At 38.1% G+C, this 21,272-nt stretch overlaps 1 protein-coding gene across 1 annotated transcript; it reads right to left on the bottom strand.

Annotated features, from left to right (window-relative positions):
• Positions 1-12,853: 12,853 nt before the first annotated feature.
• On the bottom strand, positions 12,854-19,639 carry STEAP1 (six transmembrane epithelial antigen of the prostate 1). Its single transcript, XM_009710493.1, has 4 exons — positions 19,542-19,639; positions 16,883-17,395; positions 15,261-15,425; positions 12,854-13,464 (listed from the first exon to the last, which is right to left on the bottom strand). The coding sequence occupies exons 1-4, from the start codon at positions 19,632-19,634 to the stop codon at positions 13,207-13,209; spliced, it is 1,029 nt and encodes a 342-aa protein (XP_009708795.1). The 5' UTR covers positions 19,635-19,639; the 3' UTR covers positions 12,854-13,206.
• Between the last annotated feature and the right edge of the window lie 1,633 nt (positions 19,640-21,272).

Here is a 21,272-nt window from a genome sequence, read left to right as displayed (position 1 = left end):
GCTCAGTCACTGCGCTCCAGCCACAAACCACCCCTCAGGCCTGCACAACACCCCCACCACACACAGACCCAGATCCCGGGTGCTGCCGACTCAGGGCGGCGACCTTGCCGGCCCCCAGGCGAGCTCACGGCCCTAAGGGCAAAATTCACCTCTCCTTCCCGGCCCTGCCCTGTCTCGGCTGCTCCGGCCCAGGTTTGTTCTTCAGTCGGAACCCTCGTCCTGGTGCTTTTCCTTATTCTTTCCTGGCAGAAGGGTGCTGCTGGCCCTCAGCCTGTACCAGCTGCAGGGCCGTGAGTGAGGATTCATAGGGTCATAGAACCATAGAATGGTTTGGGTTGGAAAGGACCGTCTAGTCCAAACCCCTTGCAATAAGCAGGGACATCTTCAAACAGATCAGGTTGTTCAGAGCACCGTCCAGTGACCTGACCGTCTGACCTGGCTGTCAGCCCTGCCTGACCGTGAATGTTTCCATGGATGGGGCATCTCAAACCTCTCTGGGCAACCTGTTCCAGTGTTTCACCACCCTCAGCATAAATAATTAGTTCTGAGGGGATGTTGGATGTCCCTGTGGCCCAAGCTGACTTCCCGGGGTGTGGGTAGCAGGGAGGTTGCTCCCTATGTTTGCTGTGTACCTGGTGTACTCTGTGCAGGTGGGAGTTGGGCTCCTATTTCAGCGCTACACAAAATGAGGGGACATACGGGGTTTGGTTACATAAAAGTGAAACTAAGCCCCAAGATCTGAATTGGACGTTGCTTGTCCAAGGAAATTTCCAGTTGAAGACAAATGGAGCTTTTTCCTGAAAAAGTATAGCTTCTGATTTTAACATTTTCTGATTTACCAAATAAATTCCATCTTTCATTAAGCTATGCTGTATATATGACAATGTGTAACCCTCAACCCTTTGTGTTTAACACATTTAAAAATGACCAGCACATATAATGATGTATGTCTCTCATGTTGCAGCAAGAAACTAACACATGCACAGACAATTGAAAAGGAGCCATTTGATTGCAATGAAACACTGAACATACCTATTTTCATCCTTTGTGTATGCATGCTGACTTGTTTCTGTAGTGCATTACCTGAGGACTTAAGCAGAATGAACCATATAATCAATTCCCACATTTGTTTCAATACATAATCATAAACAACCATGCTGTAGAATTTGAAAAGAGGGCTGAGAAACTTTTCTGTTGTAGTTCAGAAGCCATTTTGTCCCCAATTATTAAATAAGTAATTTTCCTGACATTGAAAACATATATTTTTAAAGTTTTTTTTTTATTTTATTTGATACACAGGTGCATAGAAAAGCTATTGCCTGATTTTCCAAACTGCATTTTCAGGTCCCAGACAGTGAGGACTGGATTGCTACTCCATGGAAGTCAATGGAAAGGTAAGCCCATTGACAGACTGCTCAGAAATTAACTGGTACTTTCCATGGTGAGAACTGGCATTTCAGCCCTGCAATTTCTTGTTCTAATATTCTCCTTTTCTTTGCTATTGATTAAAAAGTCATCATCTTAGGCTTGTTTTTCTGTAGCTAACTACAGTATTATGAGCTCAAAAACTTCAGTCCAACCAACAAATGTATCAAAAGAAAAAATCTGATTTTTTTTCTGCATTATTTGTGGCTGATTCTCCTTATATGCTACTTTATGTGACTCTTGTAGCCATAAAATTATCTACATTAAAATAGGCATATTTAGTCATGAGACTAACTCATGCACCTCAAAATGATAGTGCATCATACATAATCAGAGTAGTGACAATCCTATAATTCTTAATTTATTTGAATTCTAGCCTTAATAAGAAGGCTGTAAATCTGATTGTGGTTGTTTTTCTGTGGGATTATTTTGTATTAGTACTGTAGCATAGTCTTGAACAGAAAGCTCAGACCTTTAGGAGATGATGCATTAGAAGATCTCTGTTGATTTTGTGATAAGGAGAGGGCTTTTTTTCTTACACAAATATTGTATGGTTAATGATCCTTGAATTCTGTTGCCTGTTTCTTGTGCGGGTGTTTGGCCTGCAATTGCTCACTAGTTACGTTTTCCATGTGAAAGCGTCACAGGTTCTGCCTTCCAGCCTGTGCTATGTAGAGTGTACCAGCTCCAACCCTGGTCCTTCATGCCTAACCCACCTGGGGTCCCATGGATATCATTCAGAGTCCTTTCTCACCTGCATTGTTCATTTCTTCTCCTGTTGTTTCTCCCCTCACTATGTGCAAACCTACCTAGCTTTAGCCTTTGTGCACAGAGGTAAATGAGGAAACTTTTGAGTCATGGTCATTTACCAGCCCGTTGAACAGACACTACTAACTTGATATCTAGTGCATTTAAAAATTAAAATCAAGGCAGTTTGGGGGATTTAACTAGATCCTATGTTTTCCTTGGACCTTTTTGAGATTTTGCAGTTTGAATATCCTCGTTTGAAATTGGGACTAAAACAGCCTCCCTTCCGTTGCAGTGTAACTGATCCATTCAAGCAGGAGAAGCACAAAGAGGTCCCCATTTTGCACGGAGTTTAGCTTGAGAGCAAGGGTATATATTTAAACTCTCTGCAAAATTGGACCATGTCTCTTTAGTGAGAAGATGAAATTGGATAGTTACAGTTCTCTCAAATTACATACAAAGATCTATGGGCAACATAATTCTCAGATATCCTGTTAAAGGGCTATCAATCTGTTAAAAAGATTTTTTTTTTTCTCTTAGCAGGTGTTTTTCTTTCTTTAGCAAAGTCCAGGGCAGCTTTATTATTTCTTCCTTTAAGTGATGGAATATAACAAAGGAGTTTCCAACTGGCAAATGGAAACAAATATTCTGGTTCTTCCTCTTGGCAAGGGGAAAGCAAAGCCCCGGGGATTGCCCCGTGGAAAGAGAGTGAAAACAAACACGCAAAAATTTGCTTCCTATCAGGGCAACAAACCCAAATACAATCGTTTCTGGCATACTACCCTCAACACAGCTGATTTCATAACTTAGCAGAAAAATACAGTATTTCCCAGCCAGAAACATTCAGGCCAACTAATTTTTTTTCTTGTGGCAGCCTGCAATTACTCTAAAAATAAAACTTATACCTCTTACTCATTCTTTATAAGGACAAAATGGATCTGAGAGATTTAGAAAATTAAAACCTATTTTTACTTTTTTTTGTAGGAACAAATTGTAGTTCTGTTCTTTGCTTCTTTCTGATCTTTTAATTAATCTAATATCATTGTTTACTTTGAAAGATGTTGGTTTTTAATAAAGATACTCTTAAAAAAACATTAACTACTAACTAAGGAAAGAACAAAAATGCATGGTAAATACCTCAACTAAAATCTCTTCCCTTCCTTCACTCTTTGGATTTCATCAATTTGTGATGTCACCTTTTCACTAACTGTCCAGGTATCACTACACCCTGTAGGAGCTGAATTTCAGTAACCAAAAGCAAGGAAAGAAGGACAAACTGAAATAGATAAATCAAAAGATTTAGACATTCTTTTGAGGAGGAAAGGAAGGGAAGGGAAGGGAAGGGGAAGGGAAGGGAAGGGAAGGGAAAGGGGAAGGGAAGGGAAGGGAAGGGAAGGGAAGGGAAGGGAAGGGAAGGGAAGGGAAGAGAAAAAGTAGAAAAGGAAAAAGAAAAGGAAAAAAGAGGCAAAAAATGAGAAAATAAAAATGAAGAGAAGAAAAGCCTTTATAGAGCACATTTAGTAAGCCATAGGTGAGAAATCCTAGCAAGTCATGCGAAACAAGACAAGTTATTTCCTTCTTCCCAAGACGAATTGCAAATTAAGGGCAATTTATCCAAAACAGAGGACCCCACAAAAAAAAACCCAAACCCAAAGCAACCAGAAGTACACAAGATCCAAGCTTACAATTCTATTTCTAAGGCAATCCAAGTACGAAAACAGTGAGGATTGTTTCTACTTTTATGATCTAGCAGATTAATTTTATTCACCAGAAAGAAGTTGAAGGAAGGAAAGCTCGCCTAGATTTCTCTGACTATGGTTTTCCATAGCTATTGTTGAAGCGCAGTTAAGGGGTTTCGGGACCTTTGATCTTAGCTTTGCATGGAGCACAAGGTCATGTATGACCTTTCCACTTCTCTCTATAACTCTGAACCAACATTTGCTTTGTGGTGTAAGCTATAGAAGATCAGAATTTTTTTTCTTGGTTTGGGGCTGCACATCTTGGAAGGCATCTACAAAGTGAGACAGTAGTTTCTAAAAGTGCAATCTTGTGCCTGCAATAATTGTTGGACCCAAAGCCAGGGGAAAAATAGACTATTTTTATAATGCAAACGATTAAATCCAGAGCAAAACTTTCAGCCGCTTGACTTGTTAACCAAGAACAGATGTACATCCTTCCTAGTGAAGCATGGGTATTGCAAAACTGAAAAACTATTTTAAAAGACAATAATACTTGCCTGAATATTAAAGTAGCTGACAGAAGAACAGGCTGGATTGTGGCTTGATCACCATTTGACAGCCTAAGACTAGTGTGTTTGTTTTACTAACAGGATTTTAGCTCTTTGAGTTCAAATTTCCTTCACAAAACTGCAGACCACAGGTTTTTCTAGAGAGCAGAAGCAAAATGAAAATTAATCAAGATGACCCTGTCTAGTATATGGCATCATGATTGTCAAAATGTAGAAATATATAATTTAACATGTAAAATATTTGTAACCTTCTTATTTCATGTATGTTGTCATAGGTTAGATCTTCAGTTAGTTTATTCTGAACATTTTGTTTCACTGAATAGGACCATGCCAGCTGTGTAAAATATTCTCTGACAAATAAAAATGAAACTCTGATATTTCAACAGCAACTTAGCACCATGAGAACAAAATCTGTGTGTTTATAGAACAATGAAATACTAATTCTGTTCCCAGTCCTGTGAAGATTTATGTAGTTAATTCCACAGAAATGAACTGAGGCCAGTGAGTTGCTACAGAGCCTGAGAGTTAAGCAGTTCTTTTCAAAATCAAGGCAATAGCTTTTTCTTCAGGATTTAAGTTGTCATTCCCAACACATTTATTTTTCAGCCATAAAACTTAGAGGAGTGTAACATTCCTAAAGGGATGTGGGACTTGTTATGGTAGACAAGGGGAAGAGAATTGTATGAAAATTGTTATGCGCTCTTTTAAGGGGATTGTGAGAATGTGTAGGACTTACTGTGGGGTGATTAGGGCAAGGACCAAAGGTGGGGAAAGGAAGAGATCAGAGTGGATCAGGGAGGTCTAAGAATGAGAAAACAGAGGGAAAAGGATATTAAAAGGGCCAGTCAGTACCTGATATGCCGCCCCCCCCTTCCATTTCCCAAACTTTTTGTAGGCTGTCAGTTTCCCCCTCCTTCATACACTGACCCTCACCTCATTCTAGTAGCTAAGTGTATCCCATTCCCACTTACCCTATGTACTTCATTTTCTTCTTCCTCACCTCTGGCATTCTCCACCACCGGCATTCCCCATCACCAATTTTCCCTTATTCTTTTGGCACCTCGGTGTCAGAAAGGTGCAAGAACCCAATTATATGGAAGAGTTTTCAGGGAGGAACTTAGAAATAAGTAAGCAAGAGTAGGATGTTAAAACAGGGCTGAATGAAGCTGGGCAGTTGGTGAGGAGGAGGTTTTGTGGCTCAGCTGCTGTGTTGTGATATGGAGTACTCCAAGCCAGACTCTGGTAATGGAGAAATGGTAATAAATGTTAGTGCTGTTGCCTTGATAGGGCTATCTTGATGGAGGGTACAGGGCAGAATAGAGCCCATCCCAAACACTGGACAAGGTGAACAATTTATTGGCAAAGGTGTCAAGGAGAACGCAGACCTGAAGTATTTATGTGACTGTAGGGGACAAACTGGACTCTGAATAGCTAAGTAAAATTCCCATTGATTTCACAGGGAATTTTGCCTCTACAAGAACTAAATGGTGAGAATTAAATAATTGCAATAGAATAGGGATATCAGAACAAGGATAAAGCTGAAGTTACTAGGAAATACTTTTCTGGATATAGTCTAATGCACCATCTAGCTCTGGTTTCAGTTTGTTCCTTATTTTGTATCAGTAATGTTTAAGAGTGGCTTAGCTTCATTGTGTCTTACATAAACGTTTTCCCTCATTTAGCACAACATACTGTACACTTTACCAGGAAGTAAACCAGCCATGTCTGTGCCACTATAAGCACAATCTATTTGAAGATAACTCACTTTATATTTAGATTGTTATGAAAAGTGGAGCAATATCTATGACTTATGTCTCCCCAGCTTCAGAAACAGTATGTTCATCCATACTAAGAGCTACATCTCTGAGAATAATGCCTCCAGTTACAGAACCACTTATAGCCTTGCTAGTGTTCATAGGTATCAGTGGAATTTTAACAGATTTCCCCAGAAATGCCTCAAACGGTATTTCAGAGATGGAGAAAACTGGTTGCAACTTAATAGGTTCTGCAGGCCAAACTCTGCACAGACCTGAGCTCTTTGTATTTGTTCATTCCATTCCTCAGCTCCATGTGGATAACCAACCCTCCCATCTCCTCTATTTCAAGGATTCACTTCATTTTTTTGAGACTTTCTCCTATCTGTCATTCACTTGTCCTCCATTTTACCTGTCTCCCCAACTAAGGACTTCTGTTCCCTGCTGTCTTGCTGATGTTGCATTAATCTCATTCAGTATCCTCCACCTACTTATTTTCCCTCTTTAACATCCAGTGGGCTCTTTATGCTTTCCTCTCATAAGAAAATCTAAGTGCTTACACTGTCTCCTTCCTTCTTTGTCCCAGATCTCCAATTGTCCTGTTCCTTCCCCTTACATGTTAATGCCTATAGTTCCAGCCTTTCTCTGCCCCAGAATACCTTTTTGTCTGTCATTAATTATCTGGGAATAAAAAATTTAGGATGTTCATATCCTTGTGCATGTACTAAGTCTATTGCAAATTTTAATTATGGGTGCCATCAAACAATTGTTAGACTGCTAAACTCTTGCAGAGATGCTTGAGGTACCCTGCAAGTGGCTAGTTTTTTTCCTGTTCCAGCTTCTTGGTGTGGTTTTTTTTTTTTTTTTTTTCTTTTTAAGGATTTCCTGTTAGAATATTTTTGGATGAATGAGATGCACTGTTCAAAAGTTATTCTGGTATATGCACAGGTACAGGTGGACAGGCAAGAGAGAAATGCCATTCAGTTTTATATATAAGTCACAGGACTGGAAAAAAAGGCAGAGAAAAAATTAGAGATGGGTTATGTGGCCATTCCTTAGATCCAGCAATAAGATACTTCCCAGCATTTCAAGTAATGGAGACATTCGCATGGAAAATTCTTTTTCAGTAGAGTACACCCAACAAAACTCTGTAAGCATGTATATAAAGACTGCACATGACTGCAAACTATAAGATTGACTGTCCAGTTCAAAAAACCCTACATTTGCCTCACTTTTTTTTCAATAGCAAGCCCAAAAGATGAAATTTAAGCACCAAATACTTCCATCAGTAGCAGTGGCAGTATTCTACCAGATCCTCAGGGCCTACACATCTTTAACTAAGTCAAGGACATAGCATATTTATTTCAGTAATATACTTTCATGCTACAAAGATGAAATATATGTAGAAAGAAACAAACAAAAAAAGACAAACCAACTGTATCTTCCATTGTATCATCTTTATTGGAAGTAGCGGTGGTCTTTTTTTTTAATAAGTTTATAGAGTTTGGTTCACTGTCTGGTTTTATATATTTTCATTTGAAAATCTCTGAAAACTTACCATGCATGCTTAATAAATTAGCCTCACCACACCCATTCAAATGTTACATTCAATCTACAGAAAAGTTCCAACAATGATGCAAAAGTTGAACCCTGATGCAAATGAATTCAATGAGATTTTTAAAAGGAGCCTAAGGTCTCACCAAAAGAAATTATTTTGCCATCAGCAACAGAGCATACTGATGGGATCAAGAAGTCCTGGCACTACTGAAAAAAATTGTTGGTAATGATCATCCATTGCCAGACACTTACAGTGACTACAGCAGACTACATTCTTCAAGGGTGGATTCAGCATGTTTTCAAAAATCTGTCTTTTTGTTTTGTTTTGTTCTTTTAAAGTATTCTTTTAATGCCATTTTAAGAAAATCAGCTTAAAAGAAATTAGTCTGAATTTCAAAAATGGTTAACATAACATTTTATGTTTTAAGGGACAGTACTGGAAACTATGGAGGTAGCAGAAAAGAAGACATGAGATCATCATCTCTACAAATGAAGCCATGCAGTCCACGCAGCCACAGTCATGTAGAGGTCAGTCAGTTTTGTATGTTTTTCAGTAACAATTTCTACAACACATTTTTGCCTACTGATTCATGGAAAACTAAGAACATGACAAATAAATGAAGCAATGAAACATTCTTGCTACTGAAATAGGATGAAATAACTGAAGTTTTGAATTTTAGGAGCACTTGCAACCATGCAGTTTAAGCTGGTTTAAGTTAAGCTGCCTCTTTACACCATTCCTCTTCCTGTCCTTCCTGCTGCCCTATGTGTATGGCTGTCAGGTGAATCAGAGCAGTGTATGGATCTGGCCGAATCATTCTCTTCCCTGCATTACTTTTTAACTGGATCCAGTTCCCTGGTCTGATTAACTTCATGGCTTTAAACACTTGGAAAACTGAGAGAACAGAGAAGAGTGGCCAAAGGGAGGGACTGCTTACAGTAAATGCTGCTGTCAACAGGAATTTACATTAAACCATAGCCAGCACAACCCTGGCTCTAGCTTGCTGGACACTGATTATTGGTACCACTTCTTGGGAACAGTATTCTGGGATCTGGCTACCCCAGGTAAACTTGGCATAAAATTCCTCAAGCCCCTTCAACAATTTAGGAGTATCTCTCCAGAGTTTCAGTGCTGTGTCTCTGATTTAAATATATTGGGGACATATAACAACTGAAGGAAGTACTTTGCAGCCTTTGTAGAGGCATTGCAAAACCACTTACACTACAGTGATGGATTCTTACCCAAAAATATGCCTGTATTCTTTTCATCTCCTCAATGCCCTCACCATTCTTGAGCTTTTCCTGGTCTTTGATCAGTGTTTTCAGGGATCATAGGTCTCCCTCCAATGCGTTCCACAACTAGCTCAGCCTTCTCTTCCTTCTCACAAAATCTCCTCTGAATGCTAGAATATGCGGTCTGGCAGTTAAAAGATGTGTCAGGAAAAATGTGCTTTCATTTCATCCCTCTATGAAAGTGTCCATTTTGCTTTTCACATCTTTGTCTTCTCTCCTTTGGAGACTCCAGGCTCTGCACCAGCATGGGGAGAATGATTCCCCTTGATTGAAGCCATTTTTATTGTTCATGGCAGCAGCTCTTCTGGAGTCTACTGTGCCTTTTACCCTTATACCCCAGATGTATATGACACAATGGCAGATAGAGCATACACTGAAGCATTTAATGATGCACAGTTTTATAAATGTAATCAGTGTTACACAAGTGCGTGCCTAAAATTTGCACACACATTGATTTTATGCATTATAGTAGTATATAGGCATATTAATACACTGCATTTTGAAAAAGGTACATAAACATAAATTAAAAGGTACATAGGCAGTTATTTTAATTAGTGTTGAACTAAATAATGTTTATTACAAAGGGAGAAATAAAATACTGTCAATAGCATTTTCTTCTGTAGCCCTTTATAGACCTGACATGACCCTCCTGCGTCACTATTGTATCTGAATGCCTTAACAGCTTGAAAATATTGTTGTAATATCCTGTAAAGTGTTACTGCTCCAGTTCTGCAGATTGAGAAGTGAGTTAATTAGAAGTAGTTCACTAAAAACTTACAAAACAGGGAATAGTCTTGATATGAGGTCTAAAATTCTGGCTATAAGCACTCAACAGTGGTTTCTAGAGAAATGGTTAGCTGTGACACATAAAACCCAGCTCCTACTTGGGACAATCGGTAGGGAAAACCTGCTTGAATGTTTGGATGTCATGTGTAATTTTAGGAATAACTTTTGTAGACTATGCAAATTTCAGCTGGTAGAAGACATTTAGGGGTTTGCTGCTGGGCAATGCTAGGGGCAAAATCTGAAGTTTGCTTAATGTTTCCATCTGAACGATGAGCATAAAAGGTCAGTTCGGATAGTGTGTGATGATCTTGAGTTGGTTTTCACCTGTAATTTATCTGTATTAACAGACTGAAATTAATGAAGTTATGCTAGTTTGCACTATCTTGTGTAACAAGTGCTTAGAGCAGGGTATTACAATAGAATGCTTCATTAGGACACGATTTCTCAGCCACTTGAAGTGGGATGAATCTAAATTTATCACTGCTGCACCATGAATAGAAGAAAAAAATGTACATGTACATACTTTTTCTTTAGTAATTCCTGAAAGGAATTCTGTGCTTGTGATGTGCCTTGTTCTGATTTTATGCACTAAATACAACGGCACAAACAATAGTTCCTTCTCACTGCCTGGATAAAGATGTATTAGAACAGATGGCTCAGAAACTTTTTATGAAGTGTTGAATATAGATAATACATTTACATGTTCATGGAGTTCTTGGTCTGTTTTCTAGCAAGGGTACCTATGGTGATTTCTGCAATAAGGATCTGTCTGTTAGTCTCCAAATTAGACAATATCTTACAGATTTAGAGAGAATGTTTTAAGAACTTGGGCAAAAATTCAGAATGGCCAAACCAACTTTGGAATTAAAGTCCCATTTTCAAAAGTGACTTAGTGGCCTAAATCCTACTGCTGTGCAGTAAGATGCACACTCCAAAGACACAGAACCTTAACTTCCAGCATCTATTAACTTCATAACCATATTGACCATACTCCTCTACTCAATGCTTACTGATCTAGCTGACCTGCAACAGAGCCCTTGTGCAAAAGATTTCAGTCAGCAATGGTGATAATAAAGTGAAAAGCCTTGGAGCCCATTATCATTCCCCTGAACTATTTTGCTCTCTAAATGCATACACATATTAATTTGCCTTGATTTTGTTTTATACATGCCATATGAATAGCTTCCTCCAAGGAGTGTCTTCATTCACCACTTTTCAGTTATCAAGGGTCAGGTTCTGCTCTCTGTGCCACGTGCTTTGCTTCCCCTGAAGCTGTTTATATTCCTCTATGTCAAAGGGCTGGCTTCTCTGACCAGCTGTAAACAATTAGTCCAACTATTTGACCAGGATTTAACAAAGATGGAGATTGAGTTAAAGTCTCCAGACTTTCTAAGGGAGCAGCAGGGCTGATTCTGGAGAGCACAATTTAACACAATTTAGCACATATTTTGATAAAACCAAATGTCATTCTTTTCAGTGGATACATACAGGAGTTGCTTGGAGTATTTACAGTCTCAGCTTTGTCCTAAATAGTAAGTTTGAGCACACTTTATGAGTAGCTAGTGGACAATACAAAAGAAAAAGGGATTTATTTATCATTGTACTTGCTCAACCTGTTCCATTAGAAAAATGATTTTGTTAGTTTTTTTATGACTCCTGACAACAAAGTGCAAGTAATATTCTGAATAAACCTTTGGCAAATATTATTTTTCATCCCTAATGTGACTTCTAAAAGATTTATTTCATTTATAGAAATGTAAATGCTAATGCATTGACAACCACACTTTTCCTGTTCTGTTAGAAATTTCTTAGATTCACATTGCAGACTAGCTTCCTGTGTTTTGAGAGTGTTTGCCTGTCATGCATTACAGATTTGATACACAATGCCACTCATTTCCTTTCAGTTTTTATTATACAGACCACCGTGTCCCCAGTTATTTTCACAGTACTACATTAAGTGCAAATAAGGAGGCCAACTTTTAAGTTGCAATAATTGGAGTTATAATCAGGAAAATACAAAATGTAGTATCCCTGTAGCTATTTAATTTATCTATTATTTATGCTCAGTGTACCAAGTCCACAGATGTACAACAGAATCATTAGCTGCAGAATCATTAGCACCATGTATTACATATTTTTTTACACATACATTGTTTTCCTGCTTGTTTTAATACCAGAGCCATTACCAATTACAATTCTCATTCAGATGATTCCAGCTATAGGTGGCATCATCAGTCCATGTCCTAGTCAACTCATGCAGGGAGACTGGCAGAAATGTTCCTGATGCTGGGGGAAAGGATTAACTACTGCATAACATATTTAAAAATAGATACTAACAAATAAATCGTTCATTTAAAACATTCTGACCTATGCAACATAAGGAAAGTGAGGTTTAATTAGTTTATATGAAAATTTTTGTAAAAGCAAATGCATTTGGAAGCCATTTTATAGGAAAATCTCACCAAATCAATGTCAAGATTCAAACGTCTATTTTTAATGTTGTTCTTTCAGTCACACAATTGTGCTGGCCCTAGACTAAACAGTAAAACACATTTACCTGAAGTGAGATATCCCACTGGAATAATTTGTGTGAATAAAGTTTAGCACATGTCAAGGGCTGCAGGCTTAGGTCAAAAGCATGGAAAATTTCCAGCATCAGAAACAAAAGAACATGTTTATGGAATAAAAAATGGGAAATGTTTTATCGTTTTAAGTAAACAGAGACACACCTAGTCCCGTATAAGATGGAGATCTGAGTCTAAAATCTCTTTTTTTAGACTGTGCCCAAGCCTCAGGAGAGATTTACCTTGTAAAATTCCCTGTAATTCTGCTTGCCCAATTGTCTAAGTTCAAGACCTGGTGGGAATACAGTTTCTATCTGGCTCATGCACCAAGGTCTCCATTCTGCAGAGTGAAACATACAATGCAGGCGATAAGGGAGAATGCGATGATAAATACTCTAGTTATTGTCCCATTATAATAGTAAGATTTAACAAAGGAACAAACATGGCTGTGGGAAGCAGAAAGAATTCTTGGGTTCTGTGGTGAAATCATTTATTTACTTTCTGTGGTCATCTGGAGCAATGACTTATGATTGCTTTTGCCTATGAAAGAATTAGGATTGAGGCAATGGAGCCCTTGGATTTTAAAAGCAGTGAATCAGAAGAAAGAAATTATCAAATACCAGAACGCTGAATAGATTAAAGTGTAAAATGAATGTTTCCACCTTCTATCTTAGAAAAGGTCTAAATTGCATCAAGTATCCCATACTCCTGAAGTTGAAAAGAAAAGCTAAAAAGAAACATCTATGGAAAATGTGAAAACAGAGCTTGCGAGTGAACATTTCATGGCCTTGAGCATATTTACATACATAGACAGTAAATGTCCATTTTTGAGCTACAGTCTGGAAGTCATGCTGGTTTGATTGGTTTCTGTGTTAGTGTCCCAACCACATCTGATCTTTTTTATCCTCTTCTTAAAACATGGGAGGAGCAGTATGCATTTACAAAGCAGAACTACCAGAGGAAGAAAAACTGCTACCATAAATGAAGGCGGTGTATACCAGATAAACTGGTTAACATCAACCCACTTATTCCAAGCAAACACCAGTGCGTGAACAGTGCATAGCAGCAGAGCTAAATATCCCATCTTGCTCTGAAAAGAGAAAGAAAACAGTAAGCTATGTATTTTTTCCAACGTGGCAAAAAGAGTACTCTCTTAAGCAAATACGGAAACCAGGAAGGACCTCAACAAGCACACTTCAGTCAAAGAAAAGACAGCATTGGCTTTGAACTAGAATTTAAGTATAATTCAAGAATCCAACTGTACCCCTCTATGCTACTGTATGAGAAGACAGATGAGGTATATTTTTCAAGTACTGCTATGATACTTAGCTAATATACAGAAGAGAGTACAGATTACAGGCTGTTCCTGAAAAAGGGTCAGTTCTCAATATCCCAATTTATAGATGTCATCTGTATCCTAAATTACTTTATTTCTGTGATAAAGTATTATGAGTTCAAAAGGAGATTTATAAATAGCTTAATTGATTATTTGCAAAGAAAAATTTGAAGGTCAATTAAAATTAGAAACTTCAGTAAATACAGTACTATGAAAACAGCAATTGCACAACTACAGGAAAATGAAGTCTTTCATTCCACTTGCAGTGGTAAATTTGGCTTAGGATGTCTACAAAATTCAGGAGTAAAGGAAATTTTATGCTAGAATTACCAGTAATTTTGAGTTTCTTGTTGCATAACAGCCTTGATATTGTTGGAAAAATGGAATTACTCATCAATGAAGTCAAAGACTGCCTTTCCAACTGCTAAATCTACAGAATCAGATTTTCAAATATAAAGGTTATTTGTTTATAAACCAAATCCAATATAGTAATATTACTCTTCTGGGTTTCTTCACCATACTAATTTAATACTGAAAGCAGGCATGCACTTGGAGACTCCCTCCTAGACCTGTCCATATATATTCTCTGTAGAGCTGAAAACTTTTCTTACAAATTATGCACTTCATAGAGTGGGCAGAATCGCAAATCACCAATTGTAGGAAGATACACATTTCAGATCTACTTTTCAAATTCAGATCAAATTTTCAAATGCCAAGTACTTAGTAGGTTATTAAATTCTCAAATTTTGGTGTTCAGGGACCTAATTCAACACTTGTTTAACTCCAGTGTGATCATATTGATGTCAGCAGAACTACCCCTGATTATTACTGTGTATGACACAGGAGAACTAAAAGCAAACCAGATACTTAGGTGAATGAAACAAACACATCTGTAGCAAATTCAGGACTGGCTGGATTTGATTATGCACCTGTTCTAAGGTATCTCCTTTTCAGAATACACCTCTTTGGAGGGGGTTAAGAAGCTAATAATGCTGCAGATGGAAAGCCTTTGCATGTATTATTGGGCAGAAGTCTTCTCCTGGACTTTCCAGCCACTTGGTACTGCTCAGGCAGTAAAGAATTGACAAAATAGCTCCAAGGGAGCAACAAGCAACTCTTACGTAGTGTGTTGTATGGGAACATCATTGGCTGGGTCAACACCACCCACCCCCCCTACACAGAGCATTCCTGAAACATAAGATGCCCAGAAGGTGACTGAAATGCCTTCAGCACCAGAGGTCTTTGACCTAAGAATAGGTTGTGAAGGGGCAACTGCTCCTGGTCACAAAGTCAGTGGAGCAAAGAAGTGGTTTGGAGTTGTCTTTCTTCCCACTTTATACCCTGAACCTGACAGCATTTTCTCCTGATAAAAAAACAAATGAAATTAACATTTCTTACAAAGCAATTAACAAAGAGTACAGAACAAACTTTTAGATTGGTTTTACTAACTCCTCTGTGTTTGATATTTCTGACTCCTAATGGTCTTAGCTGATAACATACAGTCCTACAAATGAGGACTAAAGACATGCAATAATGACATTTACACATACCTGAATGTAGTGGAACTCTCTCCAGGTCAAAGAGTGACTGACAGATGGAATTGATGTTATTGCCAACAAGGCCAGCAAAGCAAGTCCCAGAATTCCTAGAGACACATAAATCTCCATTCTCCAAACATCGTGTTCAATCCATGCATTTTCTTTTTTTTGTTTGACCTGCCAAAACACCACCATATTTAAAATGACAGACTGGCACACTTAGCCATTTGTGTGAAATACAGCTATTTTCACCATAATATTCAGGAAATAAGCCAAGAAACACAGTTGTTTTTTTTTTGTTTGAATATCTCTGGAAGTAACTGCTGTTTACTTCTGATGACAATGTCTCCACTAGTATCTGCAGAGAAAATGTGGGCTGTGAGTGAGAAGAATTTAGACCTCATCAGTGTCTTGGCCCATGAGAGAGTGGTTCTGAGGCCTATTAGCCTGCCTTCACAGCAGGAGAAAACTTACTCTTTCACAAAAAAATTCCATCTATGGCTAAATACCATATTTGGCGACTATAACAGGAAATATATAAACAGCACTATTTTAGGGAGCTAATTCAGGAGGCATCCTTAATGATGGTATCCTGCCAGGATAGTTGTTTAGCTCTATTTTTTAAAAAACAACAACTTGGTACATTCAGCTGCACTGAATACAATGATTAGTATAGATGAAAAGGTTGTAATTTTAATAACCTGATGTCAAAGCTATTCCTATTTATGACTACTTGCAACAGCCTTTTGATGCTGCTAGTGATCACCATGGTGTAGTATGCCCCAAATATGGTCATTTCTGTATCTTGAAGACTGGAATCTCATGAAATTTCTGGTAATCCATTCAAGTCAGATTACCGGTAAATCTGATTTCAGAGTTTTCAACAGGTAGTTCAACTGTTTACAGAATTCTTAAGAAGCTGCTAACATCATACTGTGCTTTTAATAAAACTCTAGACTTTGAGGGTAATAAATATGTATATTTGCAGTCTATACCTTATATTGGAATATTCCTTATACTGCAATACTTATGGCAGTCAAGGTGATATGCGAGTATCAGGACTCTGTAGTCACAGAGGATCTTGGAGCTTTGCAAGACAATTATTGCCCATGACTCAGAAGCATGATTAAAATTCTATCTTCTAACAAGTTAGTGTGCATCAGCCCAATTGTGGAGCCATCAGTGTTCACAAATTTAGTTTGTGGCAATTACAGATTATTGTGATTTAGCTCAGCCCTCCTTCAGTGCTGGCTAATTCACTTTACATTCAGTTTTTGTAGATAGTTAGATTCCACTGGTGCAGAGAAGATTAATCCACACTAAACTAATAGTGTGCCAAAGACTTAAATGTTCCTGTGAGGCAGGTATAATTATGCGCATTTTACAGAGAGATAAAAAATCCCAAATGAAGAAAATGACTTATTTAGTACACACTGGCACAGCTGTGATGACTCTTGACTCTCTACTACATGCTTTAACAACTAGGTCCCGCTCCATTCCTTAACAGTGCTCTGTGGGGATCTGCTTCAAAGTCAAAGGCAATGAAAATGGTTTTCCCCCCATCCAGGTTAGCTTGAATAACCAAAGCAAGGATTTTCTGAACACAGAAGTGTTGGTGTTTGCATTCCCATTACCTGCTGGAATGCCCAGTTCAGCAGCTTGTATCTGTATGATCTTCTCATTGGATAGCATAGGCTATAGCAGGCGTGCATTGTAGCGAAGAAGAAACTGAGAAGTCCAAATTGCTTTCTTGATAACATCCATCTATCCAGCCACTGGGGAAACCTTTTATACTTGGTGCCAAAGTACAACTGGAAACCAGCAGCTAATATTCCTGGTAAATATACTAGTGCTAAAAGGGTAATTGAAACCACTGGTAAAACTTTGTTTATGACAAGGATTGGAATTTTATAGAAAACATTTTCCTTTTTGGTTATAAAAGGATATATGACATCTCTCATAGAAGTGTAAATAAATGTTAATAATGAGATCACAGATGCTATCTTCATTGGCAAGTGCCACTTGGGGAACAGATCCTGCTTGCAGTGCTGTTCTGAAGAGTGTTCAAACTCACCAAAATGGTGTGCTTGATGTAAATTAAAAAGTGCATCTGCATCTGCTGGATTGGTGACTTGCATATCCACATTCTGGAAAGGACAGAAAGGAAATACCGAGTGAGTTCAAGAGAAGATTCAAAACTTCAGTAATGACAGTTATTTGCCATCATGGCTTTTACACCATACTGCACTGAAACCATATACAAAACATATACATTATTAAAGAAAAGGTAGCTTGAAAATATAACATTTCAAACACAATAGTCAGTAGTTGAGCAAGGCACTTTTAGCATACCTTTCTCATTCTTCATTCATTATCTGTGGTGATTTCAAAATAGATTTTAATTCCAGGAAATTAACTACACCGCAAGGGAAGATGGACTACATTATGTGAAGCATCATTACAGCTTCTTATGATATGAACTACAGATTTTAAATGCTAAATTTCAGCTACAGACTTAATGATGTAGCCCAAATAATATGCACAATAACAGAATCCAGAGTCCAGACAATAAAATAATTCATTCAGTCACTGCTATTTTAATTACATTTAATTGGGGGAATGAGGATGTAAATAGAAATGTTTGGGATCCAGTGTATTAGACCAGCTGCACATCTGTCAACTCCAGCATCAAGTCCTGTGGTCTTCTTCATCCCCTTCACAAATATAATAGTGTCCTCTTAACTTCTATCAAACCTTGTGAGATTGAGTCACTTGAGTTTAAAAAGCTGAATTTTCTGTTGCCAAGTAGGCATGGCTCGATTCTAGTCTCATAGAAAACCTTAGCAGAATTATCACAGGCTTTAGAAGGAGCTAAGCGAGTACAAAATCTTAGTGTAATATTATAAAATGTTTTACATTAAGATAGTATATTTAAAGATTGTCCCATAGTTATAGTTAAAGGAAGGGGTACATGATCAGTATACATACAAAATGAAAATACGTGTATCAACAGCAGGACATTACACTTGCTGCAGCAGACAGCTGACCAGGAGTGGAGAACTGAGAACTGATAACATTAGGTAATAAACATGTAAGTCCTTTAATATTCACATAAAATATAAAGTAAAACTGAACTAATGTTGCAATGGCTCAGCTTTAGAATGGCTAATGGGGCAGATGTCCAGACCTCCAGAAAGCAAAATAGCACTGTCTGTTTTGAGGAAGGCAAATATTAGTAATCTGAAAGTTGTAAATTAGCACTCTGCTGGGATACAGGAAATCTTCCTATCTCAGCAATATTACCTGCCTGTAGTCTTAAGAATCAAAGCTGATTAGGGGGTCAATTCAAATAAGGTACTTCTTGTAAATAACACAAGGGTAAGTAGGTGCAAGTCTTGTTCATCTTCAGTGATACATAGGTGTTTTGTTTTAACAGAATGATAAAAAATACAGACTGCTATCTTGCTGTAAAATCCTAATTAGAGACAAGGTAGGCTGTTTCCCACCATGTCTGACTGATTTGCCTACAGTGTCTCACAGTAAAATTAAAGGGCATGGTCTTCATTAGGATTTTTTAGCTGAATAGCTACTACGTGTTTATCTGATGATAAAAGCATATCTTTGTAACAGTGAAGGTGTAGCCTAAGTAACTTTTATTCTCTAGTCTGTGAAGAAAAGTAGAGTGCAGTCTATGCATTGCAGAACCAGAAGTTGGTATAAATTATACAAACTGAGATTCTGAACCAAGTTTCACCTGGAGATACCTCTTTCTTGAAGAGATAGTTTGCAAAGCCCAATTCAGTATTTCACAGCCTGTGAGACAATTCGCATTAGAATAGAAAGTTGTAGCTTGAACTACTTTTGTGCATCAGCAGTTGCAAAGGCAAATGCTGTTGGAGGGGATTTTTTTCTGGACTTTTTTTGTAGGATGTGGAAAATTTACTGACTGCGGTCTGGCAATTACGAAGGCTCCTCCAAAGATAAATTTTATATTCCTGTATAAAAATCCCAAATTATTTCTACAGAGATTTGCTCATCTGGTAAAATGCAGCTAGCAACTAATCTCATGTAGTTTTTAGCTGGCCCAAACTTTGTGTATTTTTTATCATGGACTGTGATTATATTGAATTAGATGCTCTTTATCTTTTTATCTCTTCATGTCAATATTGTGACAAGATGTTAGAAGTATTGATGATATGCCAGTGTGATGGGAACACTGTTTCTGGACAAAATCGAATGAAAGACTGCAATATTCTGTGTGACATATGAGCTGCTTTTTTACAGAAACATTACCAAGTTGCTAATGTTTCCTGTATTTCTTCTCGGCATGATGCTCTGACCTGCATTCTGATCAATGGCATGATTATCACCTTCCCTCTTCTCCATTGTGGAAACTCTCTGCAAAACAAACACAGGATGTAAAACAGATTTTGAAAAGCCCTACTGGAACTTTGAGGCCTATTTTCCCTCAAAATGTTTTCTTCCCTCTCCTCCACCCATTTGCTGGAGAAGGTACAATGGTCTAGAGAAAGGAAAGCCTGTCCTCTGAGAAGAAAACAGAAAAGCTCAGCTTGTTTTTTTAAGTAAAGCAGAGACTAAGAGAGGGTATGAATCAACAGAACAAAATCACTGATGAAAAATAATATTTAAGCTAAATGCCTATGTTGCCAGTAGAATGAATACATTCATTCAGGCTAAAAGTTTTCAAATTAAAACAAATAAGTTTGAAACAGCTTCTAGAAATAACATGTAAAAATGTCATAAAGATGGATTTTGGTAAGTTCATGAGACTTGCTGATGCAAGAAACCTATACAAATATTTTTTAGGTTTTAGGATTGGTCTACCTGACGGTCACTCTGTGGCCTTAGAGGTATATTCTCCCTTCGAGATTGTCAGGAAACTCCAGCTGGAGCTTCACTCATGCTGTTCTAAGGTATACTGGCAATACTCATTGTCCACAAGTACCAGGAGAAATGGTTCTAAGCTATTAAAGACTACAAGAAATCAGAAGCCAGGGAAAAAAAGGGAACAGAATGGACAAACTGAAAGAGAAGTTTCTGAAAATTCTAGGATAGCAGAAACGACAGTATCCTGAAGGCTGTAAAATAACTACAAGTACAGCAGGGACCCTGCAACAAGGACTCCCCATGTGTCCATCACACTGTCACACGCTGCAGGAGGAGGCACTCGCACTACACCACTGGAAGCTCAGGGTGCCATACCACAGTGTGACTTTCTGTGGCTGCCTTTAAGACAGTGACTAGGTAGCTCTTCCACGTACTTTCCTACTGAACAGCTGAATTACTGGATATCAAACAGCTTTGCTAACTACTGATTCTTTTATATCCATAAACCTTTTGGGAAATTGTAAGGACAAATCTGAATTTGACAGTTGTCCTTTTATTACTGTGTCTGGTTCCTTCAGTGGATGAGTCCTACAGCCCTGTACTGTCTGCTATGAGGGCTAGCTTTCTGCCAGGCCACCAGACTCCTGAAGCCGAAGTATTCTTTTCTTAAGTATTTCTCTTTGGATTTTTCCCTCCTGCTAGCAAGCTCTCCCTTTGGGCATAACCTTTCAGGCAAGTGTTGCAGCGTAGGGTCAACAAGAGCTTCTGTCTGAAGGTCAGGCTGTTAACCCTTTCCTACACCAGCTAATGGATGGTTGGTATATCCTGCACACAAGAAAGCACTGACTGATGAAGGCACATTTCTATTTTTCCCCCCTATTCCTAGGGTTAGTCCCAGTGATTTTATCACGAGTTTTGAGGTATCAGATATCTTCATAAAACCTCAGCTCCTGCAGTCCCATGATTAGTTAAGAATTTCTACTTATGGTTTAATATACTGTATTTCTAGCTGGTACAATGGCAAAGAATAGTTTACAAACAGAACTCAGTATAACGTACTTACCTGGAAATAAACGATAACAAATACAATAAGCTCCAGATCTATTTTTAAAAGAACACAGAATATGAAGGGTAGTCACACTGTTTTTGAGGCCTACCCTCTGATTTTTAAAGTTT

This window comes from Cariama cristata, unplaced genomic scaffold, assembly GCF_000690535.1.
Source record: "Cariama cristata isolate BGI_N322 unplaced genomic scaffold, ASM69053v1 scaffold29470, whole genome shotgun sequence".
Classification (NCBI taxonomy): domain Eukaryota; kingdom Metazoa; phylum Chordata; class Aves; order Cariamiformes; family Cariamidae; genus Cariama; species Cariama cristata.
This window is presented reverse-complemented; position numbering and strand designations above follow the sequence as displayed.

Bases quoted from the DNA above. Each gene is read 5' to 3' on its own strand.
- STEAP1 (XM_009710493.1), bottom strand. From the start codon at position 19,634: ATGGAGAAGAGGGAAGGTGATAATCATGCCATTGATCAGAATGCAGGT. The intron at 17,396-19,541 runs GTAATGTTTCTG...TGTCCTTTCCAG, and splicing joins CAGGAAACATTAGCAACTTG to AATGTGGATATGCAAGTCAC. The intron at 15,426-16,882 runs GTAATGGGAATG...GTGTTTTGGCAG, and splicing joins TGAACTGGGCATTCCAGCAG to GTCAAACAAAAAAAAGAAAA.